Source organism: Bubalus kerabau, chromosome 3 (genome assembly GCF_029407905.1).
Source record: "Bubalus kerabau isolate K-KA32 ecotype Philippines breed swamp buffalo chromosome 3, PCC_UOA_SB_1v2, whole genome shotgun sequence".
In the NCBI taxonomy this organism is placed as follows: domain Eukaryota; kingdom Metazoa; phylum Chordata; class Mammalia; order Artiodactyla; family Bovidae; genus Bubalus; species Bubalus kerabau.
Genome location: NC_073626.1, coordinates 123,542,681 through 123,559,262, shown reverse-complemented (window position 1 = coordinate 123,559,262; position 16,582 = coordinate 123,542,681). Strand labels below are relative to the sequence as shown.

At 44.3% G+C, this 16,582-nt stretch overlaps 1 protein-coding gene across 2 annotated transcripts in view; it reads left to right on the top strand.

Moving 5' to 3' along the window:
* Positions 1 to 16,582, top strand: part of CCDC93 (coiled-coil domain containing 93) — a 106,877-nt gene that overhangs the window by 3,051 nt on the left and 87,244 nt on the right. For both annotated transcript variants that reach the window (XM_055572872.1, XM_055572873.1), the window contains exons 2-4: positions 1,352 to 1,465; positions 3,462 to 3,556; positions 10,914 to 11,025. In XM_055572872.1, coding sequence (XP_055428847.1) covers positions 1,352 to 1,465; positions 3,462 to 3,556; positions 10,914 to 11,025 — 321 coding nt within the window. The remainder of the gene's footprint in view (positions 1 to 1,351; positions 1,466 to 3,461; positions 3,557 to 10,913; positions 11,026 to 16,582) is intronic.

The window sequence follows — 16,582 nt, the reverse complement described above, 5'->3', positions numbered from 1 at the left end:
CCTCACCCAACCAGCTAATAGTCTATTTGGAAAGACAGGCATGCCACTCAGAAGAGGTTAGTAATTGTATGAATGACAGACTATAAATAAAATAGAAATGGAAAGGAATGACCATTTTAAGCTGCAGAGATGACATTGAATAGGACCTGGAGTTTGAAGGTGGTATCTGGGTGGTTGGAGAATATATCAGAAGAGCAGTGAAGGAATGAGAATGAGCAGGGCTTGTTTAGGTTGGCCACAGCTGTGTCTGGATTGTTTTGGTGGGAGGTAAAGGATGGAGCTGAAAAGACAGTTTACAACCCAAGATCTGAATGCAAAACCAAGACATTTGGAACTTAGCTGGTAGACAATGAGTGACGCCTTAATGATGAGGGCCGGATGCTAAACCAAAGAGGGGTGATGAGAAAGCTGTGATTTAGGAAGGAATGAGCAGGATAGACTATTCGGGAAGAAAGATTGAGAGGCAGTTGCCATTGTCCTGGCATGACATGCAAATGAAAGATAGGACAAATGTGAGTTGCATAATTAAGGAAGATTTAGCAGGCACTGTTGGCTAAGGGAATAGTCAGAGGTGGATATGAGGCTATGAACCAGGGTATCTTGGCATTGTTTTCTGTAGAGAGGCAGTTGTTTATTTTCTGCAATAATGGAAGACAGGAAAAGCACAGTTCGGTAAAGTGTATGGAGGCAAAAGTACGAGTCTATTTAGATATATTGAACTTGGAGTTAACAGCCTGGAGTGAAGGTAGGATATAAATAAAGAATGTTTAAATCAAATCCCTATTTAAATGTATCAAGTAAATATTATTTTTAAGGCAGCCCTGTTACATGGTAGTAATCACCCTGTAATATGTCTGTGTTGAAAGCCTTCCTTGTATTTGCTGTAGAGATCAAAGTGCAGAGGGGGCCACATGATTGAATTCTTTGTTCTTGCCCCTCTTGTCAGTAACTTCTAGAACCAAGATGAGTGTAAAGTTCAAACAAAACAAACCACCTGTTCCATCTGAAAGGAGTTTATAATCCAGTTGAGAAGCTGCTATATAAGTCACCTGTTAGAGAACAGCGTGGTAAATGTGCCATAAGTCTTCCTTTCCCTGGATTCCTTCAGCAGCTGCTGAACAGTCGATACACCTGTGCATGTCTTCCCCCCATCTATGATGATTAACAGCTTGTTGAGCGGGGGCCTTGTTCTGTGTGACTCGGGCAGCACTGTGTCCCCACGTTACTGCATGAACACAGTGATAATTGCCAATATCATATGCTCCCTGGCAGTGAGTCTGTGGTATCAGGGAATATACCTGGTGTTCCTTTATTCAAGGTAGCTTTTACCAGCCTTTTGCTTTCGTTTTAGGTAGAAACAAGAGAAGATGAAGAGCAGAATGTCAAGTTGACTGAAATTCTGGAGCTCTTGGTTGCAGCTGGGTATTTCAGGGCAAGAATTAAAGGCTTATCACCTTTTGACAAGGTAAGAGGAAATCTTTCTAACCATTAGGCTAGTCTTTGTCAGGATGTCATGGTTTACCATGGCAGTAGGGTATTTTTTTGTTAGGATGGCATGGTTTACCATGGAAAGGAAGAAGAGATTGTATTTTTCTTTCTCTCTATCCATGTTGCATTTCTCCAGGATTCAGATTCATTATGGAAGTTTTTGTTTCCTATTAAAAGAAAATCATCATATATCAGTAAAATACACCTTCAAGTCATTTTGTGCATGAAGACTGAGAAATACAAATAAGCAAAATAAATAGTTTTTCCTTTCAAGGAGCTTAAAGTTTGGGTGGGAAAATAAAGCTTGTAAGATAAAGTAATTTAAGTTAATAGGGAACTATCCCAAGTTGATAAAGCTGATAAAGAGTCTGCCTACAATGCAGGAGATCTGGGAGATCCCTGGGTTGGACTATCCCCTGGAGAAGGGAATGGCTGCCCACTCCAGTATTCTGGCCTGGAGAATTCCATGGACTGTACAGTCCTTGGGGTCACCAAGAGTTGGACACAACTGAGCAACTTTAACTTTCACTTTCATCCCAAGTTGGGATGCTCACAGATAGTTGCTGGGTATTCTCTGGGCTCTGAATGCTAGGTTTGGAGAAGGAAGAAGTCGCTATTGGATGAAGTCATTTAATTCGGCAGAACCTTGAACAGTTCTTACACATAAGGAATAGTAGTAGGGTTGAGAGCACAAGGATAAGAACAAAGACCTTGTACTCAAAGGGCCTGACTTCTGAAGAGCAGGGAAGAGAGACAGTAAACCAGCGCACGTAGAATAAATGGCACAATTCATTAAGTGCCACAATGAACTAAGCACAGAAGTGAAGCATCCAGATCAACCAGGACATGCCAGGCAAGCTTCCTGGTAGAAGGAAGCATTGAGTTCCCTGGTGGGCCAAAGCCCTGTCTGCGTGTAACAGGTTCTTTTGTAATACTGATGTGTAGGTCTCAGCCTTTGAAATTCTGGTTTGTTAGGTGTGGGCTGGGGACTGGAATCTGTATTTTATTAAGCATCTCGCATGAGTCCACAGTATAGCCAGGGATAAGATTCATTGTTGATCTTTTCTAAGATCAAGCTGTGTCTATCAAGGTTTTGTTTCAAATGGATTTTTAGCTTTGGTCTCATTTGCATCTCAGAGAAGTCCCATGACAAAATAGAGTACAGATTCTCATCTCCTTTAGGTAGAAAAAAAATGGGATGTATGGAAATTAAGTAATAAGCCACAGAATGTGCCCCCTGCTACCCACATATCTGGTCCATAAAACTCGTAACACTTCTGCCGTCTTGCACTTGACTGTAACTGGATTGAGGCTTCTCTCAGCTGAGAGTTAATGTCTGTCCGCATTGGTATAAAGAGAATCTATGCATCATACATCCATTTAATCTTAGAAGGCAGCTTCTCAGTCTACTAGCCACATGTTTCAAGTGCTCAGTAACCATGTGTGGCTGGCAGCACCATACTAAACTGTGGATCCAGACTGTTCCTGTCCTGGCAGAAAGCTTTATTCAGCAGTGCTGTTTAGATGGGAGAAGGCAATGGCAACCCACTCCAGTACTCTTGCCTGGAAAATCCCATGGAAGGAGGAGCCTGGTGGGCTGCAGTCTATGGCGTCACTAAAAGTTGGACACGACTGAGTGACTTCACTTTCACTTTTCACTTTCATGCATTGGAGAAGGAAATGGCAACTCACTCCAGTGTTCTTGCCTGGAGAATCCCAGGGATACGGGAGCCTGGTGGGCTGCCATCTCTGGAGTCGCACAGAGTTGGACACAACTGAAGCAACTTAGCAGCAGCAGCAGCAGCAGCAGCAGTTTAGATGAGTTGCAGTGGATGGAGCCAGGACACATATTGTCTCTCTCTGAGGATACACAATTTTGTATATAAAAACTGTTTCTATTTTATCTGCCTTACACTTCTTCCCTTCTTCCCAAACTAGGAAGAGAAAATAGGTATTTTTTTTATGTCTTACAGGTGGTGGGAGGAATGACCTGGTGCATCACCACTTGCAACTTTGATGTGGATGTTGATTTACTCTTTCAGGAGAACTCTACAATAGGTCAGAAAATGTAAGTTATTGGGCTTTCCATGGATGAGCCTGAACAGTGAGAAAGGAGCTAAATCTTGAGCATTTGCTGTGTGCCAAAGGTTGTGTCAGATGCTTCACTCATGGACTAAAAGAAGCCAAGGTCACACAGCTAACACATGAGAGTCATCTAATATTATTATGATGTTAATAGGCTATTTCTGGTGTTTTTTGTTGATCAGAATTTCTGTTGATTGCTTGAATATCTCCTTCCAAAGGCATTGAATTTGGATGGAAGTTGGATAGTTGAAGGGAGGGGAATCTTTCCCGCCCTGTTGCCTCTGCATAAGGCAGAGCCTCACTTTGCCTGTGTCCTTGCCAAAGATACCCTGGAAGGGTGCCCTGGCTGATCTTCTGTAGCTTACCAGGCACTTGATGATTTCGTGAGATCATTGGGATCCCAGTTCTGCCCAGCCCTGCCAGTGGGCAGCTGTGTGACCTTGGGCAAGCCTTCCTTTATGTACAGAAAGAGGGTTTGTGATCTCAGATCTATAGGATTCTGTGATTTACTTACTCATTTTTCTGAAGCCTTGTCCTCCCCTAAATGGATTAAAGATGGTTTATGAGCATGCATGGGGGAGCAATAATAGTGGAAAAGTGAAGCAAAGCAAAATGGGTAAAAAAGGGAAGGAAAGGCAGAATTGAGGGTAAAGAACACAACTGTGAGGAGCCAGAAGGCCCTGTTTTCCTAAGGATGGGACACAGATTTGGCTGAAAAGAAGGAAAAAACATGAAAAGAAAAAAAATAAATTATCCAATTTATACCTTCCATATAGTAGAAGAAAAACTAGTCCCTGGGAATCACCAAAATCCTTAACACTAAGACCAAAAGGCATTCGTGGCTCCTTGTTAAGGAGTTCATGCTGTTTGACACAGTGATACTGCCATCAGTGCCCGGCCATGAATAGTGGGCGCTGCATCCTGACACCTGTGCGTGCGGGGCTGTGGCATCATGTCCAGCCACCCACAGAGGAAAGTTCATTTGCGGGAGCGCAGTGGAGTCCATGTGTGTGGCTCTGCTCCCGATGATCCAGTTCAACCCAGCAGGGGAGTGTATTCTTGTTCTTTTACTTTTATTAAGGTGTTACATACGTGAAGGTACAAGAAACATTCAGATACTACCAAAGGGAGCAAAACATGCAGCGGATGTCTCTTCCCTTTCCCATTTTACACCCTAGTTTTATTCCCTGGAAAGAGTTATCTTTGACTGTCTAGGTTTTAGATTCTTCATTGTGGTCACTAATATGTCTCCACCTTTGTATACACTGTTTCAAGTCCAATGAGAGGAAGAAGTTGGCTCACCTGTACCACTCACTACATCCCCTTTGTCTTCCAACTTCCACTCTTTTAATTATTGTCTTTCTTTTCTATGATTGCTTGCATAATTTTGCTCTGTTTAAGTTTCTATTTCTTGACCCATTAATATAGTTTCTCCTGTTTATAGTCTGTTCTATAGTACCAGTTAAGTTGTCCATGCTTTATCTACAGGTAAATTCTAAAAGTAAATCTATTAACAGTATTTGCAATAAGAACTAAGATTTGTGGGGTCAGAAAAAGAATGGTAATTTTCTGGACCATAATGGTGGTGTTTAAAGGAGAATATTTGAAGTATTACAGTCAAAAGCAATCTCTTTTCATTTATTCATTGACTCAGCAAATATTTATTGAACACTTACATTCATAATGTTCTGGATGCATTAATGAAAAATGTGCTATCCTCATGGAGCTTAGAGTCTATTGGAGGAGACAGACAAAAACTAATCTAATAAATAAGTACCGTGTGTGTAGACATATGTGCTATGAAAAAAACTAAACCCAGGAAAGGGTATGAGGAGAGACATAGGATGGCAGGCAGTTGTGGTTTAAGTTGGTGTAGGCTTCACTGAGAAAGTGATACTAGAGTTAAGACTTGAGGGATGAGGGTTCCAGGCAGAGGGAACTGCCAGTGTGAAGGCCCACGCAGAAGCTTGCCTAGAGTGTAGTGTGGTGGGGGTGGGGTTGTGGGGAGGGGGCAGCAGCAGACGGAAGTGCAGAGAGGTCATGGGACAGATCAGGTAGCACTTTGTAGGTCAGGTTTAGGACTTGGGGTTTACTCTGCATCAGGTGGGAAATCCATGGGGGTGGGGGCCGTTGAGCAGGGGAAGAACACAGTATGTTCTGTGTTTAAGAAGGACCCCTCATCTGAATACTGAATTAAAGGAGTGAAGGTGCAATCAGGGAGATTCTTTAGCATGTTACAGTAATCCTCCCCTGGGCAGTGGGCCGGTAGTGGTGGCATTCTGGGTCTGTTTGAAAGGTAGAACCAACAGGGTCTCATGGCATATTTGATTTAGAGTGTGAGTAAGGGAGCGTGGAGGATGACTGTGAAGTATTTGGCCCAAGTGAGTGGAGGTGGTCGCTGCAAGTCATTGAGAATCAAGAACACTACATTTTGCTTCATGTTTACAAAGCTTTTTTTCCCCCTTGCGTTTCTGATTGCCTTTTTTTTCTTGTTGACAAAGAAGCATGTACTTTCACCTGTAGCTGAGATCAGCCATCTTCTTAATCAGTCTGTTGACTAACATGAATTCTCTGCCTTCTCGAGTACACTCTTGGTTGAAGCCTCTTTCTGTTCCAATTTGAGCTGATTGCCTCTTACACGTGTGGCACCTCTGATGTTCTGGGATTTCTTTTGCATTCTTTGTGAGCTAGGATTCTCAATCTGTATTTCTGAAATCTAAAAAACAGTGAAAATGTTGATGTTTTGTTTTTTTTCTTTGAAGTGTGGATATAAAACTTTAATTGGAAGCAAAACATGACCCGACTGACTTAAGGTTATTTATGGTCTTTATTGATCCCACTTATGTGAATATTCATAAATTTTGCTACAGAAATACTCATTTCTTTGATGATAGGATTCTGCTGTGGATTTCAGTGGGTTTTACATAATACATAGTGCTGCTGCTGCTAAGTCACTTCAGTCGTGTCCGACTCTGTGTGACCCCATAGATGGCAGCCCACCAGGCTCCCCCGTCCCTGGGATTCTCCAGGCAAGAACACTGGAGTGGGTTGCCATTTCCTTCTCCAATAGTGAATAGTGAAAGTGAAATCGCTCAGTCGTGTCCGACTCTTCGTGACCCCATGGACTGCAGCCTACCAGGCTCCTCCGTCCATGGGATTTTCCAGGCAAGAGTACTGGAGAGGGTTGCCATTTCCTTCTCCAATGCATGAAAGTGAAAAGTGAAAGTGAAGTCGCTCAGTCGTGTCCGACTCCCAGTGACCCCATGGACTGCAGCCTACCAGGCTCCTCTCTCTGTGGGATTTTCCAGGCAAGAGTACTGGAGTGGGGTGCCATTGCCTTCTCCATATAATACATAGTATATACCCCTTAATCTACTAAGCTACAACATCTAAAGAATTGTGAGTTCTGAAGCACATCTGCCCCCACAGGGTTTGGTTAAGGAGTTGAGGGTGTATTAGTTTTCCTGATAAGTACTTGATGTGAAAGCAAAGCTGGGGACAGGGTTTACTTGTAAAGACCCAGCAGACTCCTAGCAGATTCATCAGGAAGTTGAGTCTTTATTATCTGTAGAAGTGTCATAGCCTCAGCGCACTGAATTATCCAAAATCTTTTCTGTTTGGTTTTGGGATGTGTTCTGTGTTTGGGATCCTCCCACAAAGTTTCTGGTTTGGTACAGTTAGTTCAGTTCAGTCGCTCAGTCATGTCCGACTCTTTTTGACCCCATGGACTGCAGCATGCTAGGCCTCCCTGTTCATCAGCACCTCCCGGAGTTTGCTCAAACTCATGTCCATTAAGTCTGTGTTCTGTGTTTGGGGACCTCCCACAAAGTTTCTGGTTTGGTACAACTCAGACTAATATTGCCGTGTGCTTGCAGTGCCTCTGTGCATCCCAGCTGATGGGAGGGGGCAGCACCATCTCTAAAGTCCACACTTGCTTCACAGGGCATGCTTATCTTCCATTTGTGCTCCATTGGGGCACAGATGGGCCTCGTTTGTGGATGGGCCTCCACTGGGGCCTCATCCTCCTTCTTGATCCTTCTTTCACGTGGGTTCTCTGAACTTCCCCTCTGCATCCCCAGTTTGTCCTAAAATCCCATCACCACAGAGTGCTATGTTCCAAGGTCCATAAATAAGATTTTAGGCTTGTAACCGAGTTCATTTCTACAACACACATCAACACATGTTTATTATGCACCTATGTACAGAGCATGTGCACTTTATTATTTAACCTTCATAGCAACCTTTGACTAGGCAGGACAGGGATTATCCCTCATTTTATTATGGTAGTGTTGGACCAGAAGGACGACCGGGTGGCTCGCCAAAAGTACCACAGTGGGTGGTGGAGCTTGGAATTTAGACCCTGGTTTAACTCACTCTCTTTCAAACTGTTTGCAGTGGAGGAGGAAACAGTGCACTGAACACTTAGAAAACGAAAGGAACCAAACTTATCTCTGGTAATGAAAAGTGGGTGTGTTAAAAGCATAGACTGGGAAATCTGTCTGGTGACCTCTGCAATTGTTATTTGCCCTGATTTTCAGAAAGTCAGAGGATCCACTTTGAGCTGCAGGGAAAAGCCAAATGGAGACTGGTAGGTTTCTGCAGGAAGTCTTCCTGACTTTTGCCCCACGCCGGCCTGTTTTCTCCCACATCCCCACCCCTTTGCATTAATAGTGCCTTCAGCTTCTTCTACACGCTGCTGACACTGCACACTTGGTAGTCATTCTGGGAGGCAGGTTTAACAGGGTTGTAAACCGCAAGATGACCCTGGGCATCCTTCCCTCAGGGCCTTTATGAACTGGGAGAGTGGGATGTTTCTGAGGTGTGGCCAGGGAGAACGTTGCCTGAAGGTGGAGGGTTGGCTGGATGGTGTTGGTGTCCCAGCCTCCGATTTTTAAGCTTCTGAATGGTATGGGCTATCAGTAACCCTCCCTGCATAGAGCCACAAATCTGTAGCCACTAGAGGGAGCTCACCTTCTGCCAAACTAAAACGTGACTTAGCTAGGTGGTCCCGGTGTGAGTGAATTCTTAGACCTGCCCAAGCAAGGACTGGAAGCCAGAGTGTGACCATCTTCACTTGCTAAGCTTGGAATCTGGGGAGCAGAGCCAATTAAGCACCCATTTCTTCCCCTCACAAATTTCAAAGAAATTAAGGAACAAGACATGGGAGTCTTATGGACATTAAATTAAAAAGTAAAACTTATCAGAGAGAGAGCTTTAGATAATGTTGCCAAATGAGTGTATCAGTCTTTTCTACCAAACTGTCCCATTCGGACCCCAGGAGGAGCTGGGCAACCACAGGCTTTCCTACTGGGACAGAGAAGATACTTGTGTCCTGAGGACAGGCTACTCAGAAAGGAGGACCCACAGGGGCTCTGGGAGTCAGATGACACTGCTTCCAGGCCTCAGACCTTTTGGATGAATCACACCCTGCTTCTGTTTGCAGTGAACATGTCCTCCCACATCCTCCCTCCTGGAAGGTGGGTAGTCCTGCCTTCCGTGAGTGCGTGCAGTAAGGGAGCAGGCGTCTCCTCTTCACATGTTTTTCTCTTAACATATTGGACTTGATGTTATGATTATGACTGTTTCCACTCAGCAGTTTGAAGCTTGGTCCTGCCTTGTGAAGCTAAGATATAAATATGGTTGTGTGGTGTGTTCTCTGGGGAGCCTTCTCTGGGAGCCATTTGGCTTCTGTTCCAAGGTTACTTAGTTCCTGCCAAGAGCGAGGGCATGAAACTTGCTAAGGGAAACTTAAGTTAGATATTTTCTCTTATCCAGGCCTGAGTTAGGTGTTGGTCTTAATGGGTGTCTGTCTCCTGGAAAGGATTGTGGAACTGCAGAAAGACAAAAGTGTGCAAGATTTCTTTGCACAAGAGATACCTTTTCGGTAGATAGACCCAAAACTTGCTGTAATTGAAGCCTCTAGTAAGAACCTGCTGATCTTGTAACCATGGCCTTTATCTGTTAGAAAATAGTCTGATACTTGTAGATGAGGCCACTCTGGCTGAAATTTTTTAATATCTTAGATGAGGATATAACCTAAACTGTCCATGTAGGCTGAGCCAGGAGCCCCCATTTCTCCATATGGCCCCACAAGACCACAGCTTGGACTATTTCTCAGAGTTCCTAGGCTATGTACCATGGCTTTGTGGGTTAGCAAGCCCACTGAAAACCTCTGTTCTCTTTCCTCTTGAATCTGATCCGACGAAGATACAAGAAATAGAAACCAGATAATCGGAGATCAAATAGCAGCTGATCACAGATTTAAATCTGTGGTGAAACGAACTTGCACACACGTCCTTCTTTCACTCCTGCCATAAAACTGTCCCACCCGGGCCAGGGCTCAGCCAGGCATCCAGTGGGGGTGGGTACTCACCTCCTGACTGAAGTCAGATATGCTCTGGACTTCAGAGAGCCTGCCTTCTGCTCTCCTCCAGCCACTTCAGGGAGGACCAAGCAAGGTGGAGGAGAGAGATCATGTCCCTTGTGAGAAGCTGAAAACTCCTCTTCTCTGGAAAAAGAGTGGTTCCTCCAAATCTAGGATTAATTTTAGAGTATCAAAATTAAAGGCTATGCTTATTTCAAAAATATTTCTTAACAGAATAGAAACTTCAATTTTTTTTTTCCACACAAGCCTGAGACCTCATGTTTTGTCTTAATATTCTGGGCACCTGGCACAAAGTTTGGTAATTAATTTGTTGCCTGGATGATTTTTCAACTTCCCTGGTGGCTGAGACAGTAAAGAATCCGTCTGCAATGCATGAGACCCAAATTCAGCCCCTGGGTTGGGAAGATCCCTTGGAAAAGTGAATGGCAACCCATTTATCTGGAGGATCCCATGGACAGAGGAGCCTTGTAGGCTGCAGTCCATGGGGTCACGAAAGAGTCAGACACAACTGAGCAACTAACCACACACGAATGATATTTAGAACATTTAAAAAAAAGTTTAACCTAGTGGTTTCCAGACTTTTGGAAAAAGCAAGACAACAAAGTGAAATGTAGAACATGCAGCACTAATAATGTTTTATTTTACCGTGTAAGGATGTTTAAAAAAAATAACTACCACCATAACATCATGAAGAAACAAAATATTTTCTTATAAAAAGTAGGATGAACATGATCTTGGAATTAAGGGTGAATGCAATTTTCCTTATGTGGCCTTACATGCACACAGGTCTAAATTGTTCTTATTTTTCTGACTTTGCTGTCAGCCAGGAGACATGTGGTCCTGGTCTGGTGTTGAGAAGCCCTGGATCCCTCTGGAATGCAGCCCAGTGGGTAGCGATATCTTAAGAGCCACTTAAGGCGTTCTCACTCTTGGCTTGTTGTTTCCCTCCGAGCAGAGCTCTATCGGAAAAAATCGTCTCCGTCCTGCCAAGAATGAAATGTCCACACCAGCTGGAGCCCCACCAGATCCAGGGGATGGATTTTATTCACATATTTCCTGTTGTCCAGGTGAGAGTGGCTGAGGGGTTTCTTGTCCTCTGAACATCGGCATTCCTGTAACGGATCTGGATTTCGGGCTGTCCGGCCTAGATCCTGGATCTGATGGGCATGGCATGGATTTGGTGGCCACAGAACATGACTGCACTCCCTAATGTTGTCCTCAGAAGTTGCCAGTATTCAGTCTACCTTCATTCCACTCAGTCACCTGTTCTATCTTTGAATGTTTTCCACAAGTAGCTTTTCATTGCCCTTCTGGGAGGCCCCCATGCTCTGATTCCCTTCTGTCTCTCCAGCCTCAATTTATTCTTTGTTTTCTTTGTTCTTTATGTTCTAGCCCCCTGGCTTTCTTTCCAGTTTCCTCCCACATACTATACTTCTTTCCTGTCGTGGGCCTTTCTCTCAGCCTGGGAAGCTCTTCCCTTCTCTCCTTTCTTTCATCCTTCAGCTCTTAGTTCCAGGTCTCCTCAAGAAAGCTCCCTTGACCCCTAGATCTAGAGCAGGTTCTTTTGCTATATTCTCTTACACAGCATAGTCCCTACCTTCACAGGGATCTTCCTTACCACATTTGTGACCATGTGCATCAAAGTGTCTGGTTATTTATCTCTGTCTTTCATGGGTAGGTATCAGGGCTGTCCTGCTCAGTCCTGTGTCTCTGGCACCTCATGGAATGTCTGGCACTTTGTAGGCATTCAGTCCTTATTTGAGGACTGAATTTCTAATGAGACTTATCTCTAGCCCAGCTTTTTTCTGAGGCCCCGTAATGAAGTGGCTCATGCTGTACAGGTCCCTGTATTCTGTGATTTTTGTGCCTCAGCCTTTCCTCCGGGTACCACAGAGAGAGGAGGAGTAAAAGGACTCACTCTGTTGCCTGTTATATGGACAGCACTTAGCCTCAGGTCCTAATAGAGTTCCTTGAAGCATCTGTTGTAATCCCAGTCTTACATCTGAGAAAAGTGCGACTCATAGTGGATAATCAATTTGCTTAAGGTCAGAGAACTAGGGAGTGGAGAGGCAGATTCCTCTAAATTTTTCCTTGTTCTTAAGCCTGAACTTTTCCCCTCCACCACCGTGCAGCCACCCAGAGGAAAGCCACACCGCCCCTGCTAGAGAAGTTCACTGATTCTGTGAAGGTTATGTAGTGTAGCGGTTAAGAGCCTGGACTCTGGAGACCTTCTGGGTTCAAATCTGACTCTGCCACTTTCCAGCTGTCTGATCTTGGGCAGATGTCTTAACTTCTTACCTGTTAAGTGGAAGATAATAATAGCAGCTACCTGATAGAACAAAAGTTGAATAAGTTACTATGTGTAAAGCACATGGCTGAAGGGCTAGCGTGTTTCAGTCAGTGCTTTCTAAGTGTTACGTAGTTGTTTCTGTGGTAGTTACTGCTGCTGTGAATCTTCCCCTGAACTAGGCTTCAAATTAAAAATGAAATTTGTACATTTGAGGCTAACAGTTTAACTCAGGATTTGACGTGTATGTCCGTTAGAGGATGGTACCCCCATCCTTTTGTGAAAATAGGAAGTAGGGACCCTGTGGAAATTCTTACAGAAACCTCCAACACTATCATATTGTGAAGTTGTTGCCTTTTCCACCTCAACCTGGATCTCTTGTGACTAGACTTTACTCAGTCCTGTGCTAGAACTTGGAGGACCAAAATGATAGTCCAAATATGAGAAGAGTATGAAGGTGATTTTCTGCAGTTGGTTTGGGTATCCTGAGTCTCTGATGGTCTGTGTTCTGAATGGAATGCCTGAGGGTTTCCTGTCTGGATGTGAGAGCCTCAGCTAATGGTTACCAGCCTTCTTAATTTTGTGGATCTGCAAAATTTTAAAGCAAAAATGGAGGTTGATCTGTGGTTGCCACCTGTATTTTGGCAGGCAAGGACATTGTTAAAAGTAACAATTATTTTGCTTTTTCTATCATTTCTTGAAAGGCCATTTAACCCTCACTCTGAGAATAAAGAACAGTCTTTCCAACTGAATACATTTAGCACTGTGAGAAACTCACCACATGCCTGTGGTTTTGTTTCCTATTTTGTTGGACACAAGTGAGAGAACAATTGTAGACCAGTTGCTGGGACCCGCTGAACAGCTTTCTTGTGTGGGTCTGAGGTCCACCACCCTAGTTCTTGCCATTTAGCACAGCTATGGTGAGTTTGAATGCAGCGGGACAGTGGAAATGGCTTCCAGCTACTTAGTACCAGGTCACATATTTTTCTTCTACATGAGGCATGTGAATCCTGTGTAGATATTGTTCTTGAAGGCTAGGGCCCTGCGGCAGAGCTTGGCTATCCTAGAGGCTCCCTCCTCAGCTCTTCAGGTTGGGAACTCCGAAACAGAGCCATGGTGTTTCTAAGGGAATCCTGTGACTCAGTGGGCTTTGCCCTCCTCATCAGAGCATGTTCTCCAGGATCCAGCCAAGTAATAACTCAGTGTAGATCTAATTAACAGAGGCAGATTTGAAAAGGCAACAACTATGAAAGGCCAGAAAGTGGATCTCCAGGTGGGAAGGAAAGCAGAGTGAAATTGAGTTAAGCAGGAGTCAGCCTCCTGAGATATCCAGGGTCCATGCTGGGGTGTGGGTGAGAGGCTGGAGTAGCCCCAAATGTCATCTGATCCTCAGCCCCTGCACCCCTGGATTTTAGTCAGTGCCTGAGGTTACTGTCTGGGGTTGGGGTGGAGTGGAGTGATAGAAACAGATGGAGGATACTAGCAACAAAAGAGTACTCCTAGAGTTACTTCTGGCCACTGCTTTAAGTAGGGAAAACCACTAGACCATTCAGGTATGACCTAAATCAAATCCCTTATGATTATACAGTGGAAGTGACAAATAGATTTAAGGGAATTAGATCTGATAGATAGATTGCCTGATGAACTATGGACAGAGGTTCGTGACATTGTACAGAAGACAGGGATCAAGACCATCCGCATGGAAAAGAAATGCAAAAAAGCAAAATGGCTGTCTGGGGAGGCCTTACAAATAGCTGTGAAAAGAAGAGACGTGAAAAGCAAAGGAGAAAAGGAAAGATATAAGCATCTGAATGCAGAGTTGCAAAGAATAGCAAGAAGAGATAAGAAAGCCTTCCTCGGCAATCAGTGCAAAGAAATACAGAAAAACAACAGAATGGGAAAGACTAGAGATCTCTTCAAGAAAATTAGAGATACCAAGGGAACATTTCATGCAAAGATGGGCTCGATAAAGACAGAAATCGTATGGACCTAACAGAAGCAGAAGTTATTAAGAAGAGGTGGCAAGAATACACAGAAGAACTGTACAAAAAAGATCTTCACGACCCAGATAATCATGATGGTGTGATCACTCACCTAGAGCCAGACATCCTGGAATGTGAAGTCAAGTGGGCCTTAGAAAGCATCACTACGAACAAAGCTAGTGGAGGTGATGGAATTCCAGTTGAGCTATTTCAAATCCTGAAAGATGATGCTGTAAAAGTGCTGCACTCAATATGCCAGCAAATTTGGAAAACTCAGCAGTGGCCACAGGACTGGAAAAGGTCAGTTTTCATTTCAATCCCAAAGAAAGGCAATGCCAAAGAATGCTCAAACTACTGCACAATTGCACTCATCTCACATGCTAGTAAAGTAATGCTCAAAATTCTCCAAGCCAGGCTTCAGCAATACGTGGACTGTGAACTTCCAGATGTTTAAGCTGGTTTTAGAAAAGGCAGAGGAACCAGAGATCAAATTGCCAACATCTGCTGGATCATGGAAAAAGCAAGAGTTCCAGAAAAACATCTGTTTCTGCTTTATTGACTATGCCAAAGCCTTTGACTGTGGATCACAATAAACTGTGGACAGTTCTGAAAGAGATGGGAATACCAGACCACCTGACCTGCCTCTTGAGAAACCTATATGCAGGTCAGGAAGCAACAGTTAGAACTGGACATGGAACAACAGACTGGTTCCAAATAGGAAAAGGAGTACTTCAAGGCTGTATATTGTCACCCTGCTTATTTAACTTATATGCAGAGTACATCATGAGAAACGCTGGACTGGAAGAAACACAAGCTGGAATCAAGATTGCTGGGAGAAATATCAATAACCTCAGATATGCAGATGACGCCATCCTTATGGCAGAAAGTGAAGAGGAACTAAAAAGCCTCTTGATGAAAGTGAAAGAGGAGAGTGAAAAAGTTGGCCTAAAGCTCAACATTCAGAAAACTAAGATCATGGCATCTGGTCTCATCACTTCATGGCAGATAGATGGGGAAACAGTAGAAACAGTGTCAGACTTTATTTCCTGGGGCTCCAAAATCACTGCACATGGTGATTGCAGCCATGAAATTAAAAGATGCTTACTCCTTGGAAGGAAAGTTATGACCAACCTAGATAGCATATTGAAAAGCAGAGACATTACTTTGCCAACAAGGTCTGTCTAAGGCTGTGGTTTTTCCAGTGCTCATGTATGGATGTGAGAGTTGGACTGTGAAGAAAGCTGAGGGCTGAAGAATTGATGCTTTTGAAGTGTGGTGTTGGAGAAGACTCTTGAGAGTCCCTTGGACTGCAAGGAGATCCAACCGGTCCATTCTAAAGGAGATCAGCCCTGGGTGTTCTTTGGAAGGACTGATGCTAAAGCTGAAACTCCAATACTTTGGCTACCTCATGTGAAGAGCTGACTCATTGGAAAAGACTTTGATGCTGGGCGGGATTGAGGGCAGGAGGAGAAGGGGACGACAGAGGATGAGGTGTCTGGATGGCATCACCGACTTGATGGACATGAGTTTGACTGAACTCCAGGAGTTGGTGATGGACAGAGAGGTCTGGTGTGCTGCAGTTCATGGGGTTGCCAAGTCAGACATGACTGAGTGACTGAACTGAACTGCTTTTGTGGGCAACTGCTTCCTGACATGTCCTCTACTTGAGTTGCCCGCCGTTCCTGAGCAGGAGCCCTATGCTGTGTGCAGCTGTGCCCTCTGAGGCAGCACAACAGCTGTATAGAAACTTCCCCTGAGATGTAGCTCCCTGAAGAGAGCATGGCACACCTCCAGAAAGGTCTTCAGTAATAATGGGAATGAGTGCAGAGTCAGGAGGAAAAGTAAAGGTTGTCTTTATACTTTGCATTCTCACGCTCAGAGTCCCTGGGCCTTCCCCAGGTTGTGGGGTGTGGGTGTGTACAGGTAAATGTTTCAGCTCCCTGGAGCTATAAGTCAGCAGACATGAGGAGTGGCTCCTTGCACATGTCAGCTCCGTAGATCTGGGAAACATTGCATGAAGCCCAGACGTGCTATGTCCTGGTGGTGGACCCTCTGGGTTGTGGCCAGCAACTGCTGGCTATGGATCACTGGACGGATTTATGTCGTCTCTCTGAGCTTCTAGTTCTGTAAAACGCGGTCAGTGCCCATTACCTTACAGTGTTGTATGAATGCTGTGAGTGCTAAGCTACATCTGAGGTCTGAGGCTTGTCTTGGTACACGTGGTCTCAAATCTGAATATCCAAGGCATTTTTTCACCTATCAGACAAGGGTTATGCTAGGTATTTTCACTGGTTCTCTTTCCTTTCTCTGGTCTGTGGCACAAGCAGCACAAGACGGAGAGAGTCCTTTAAGGTC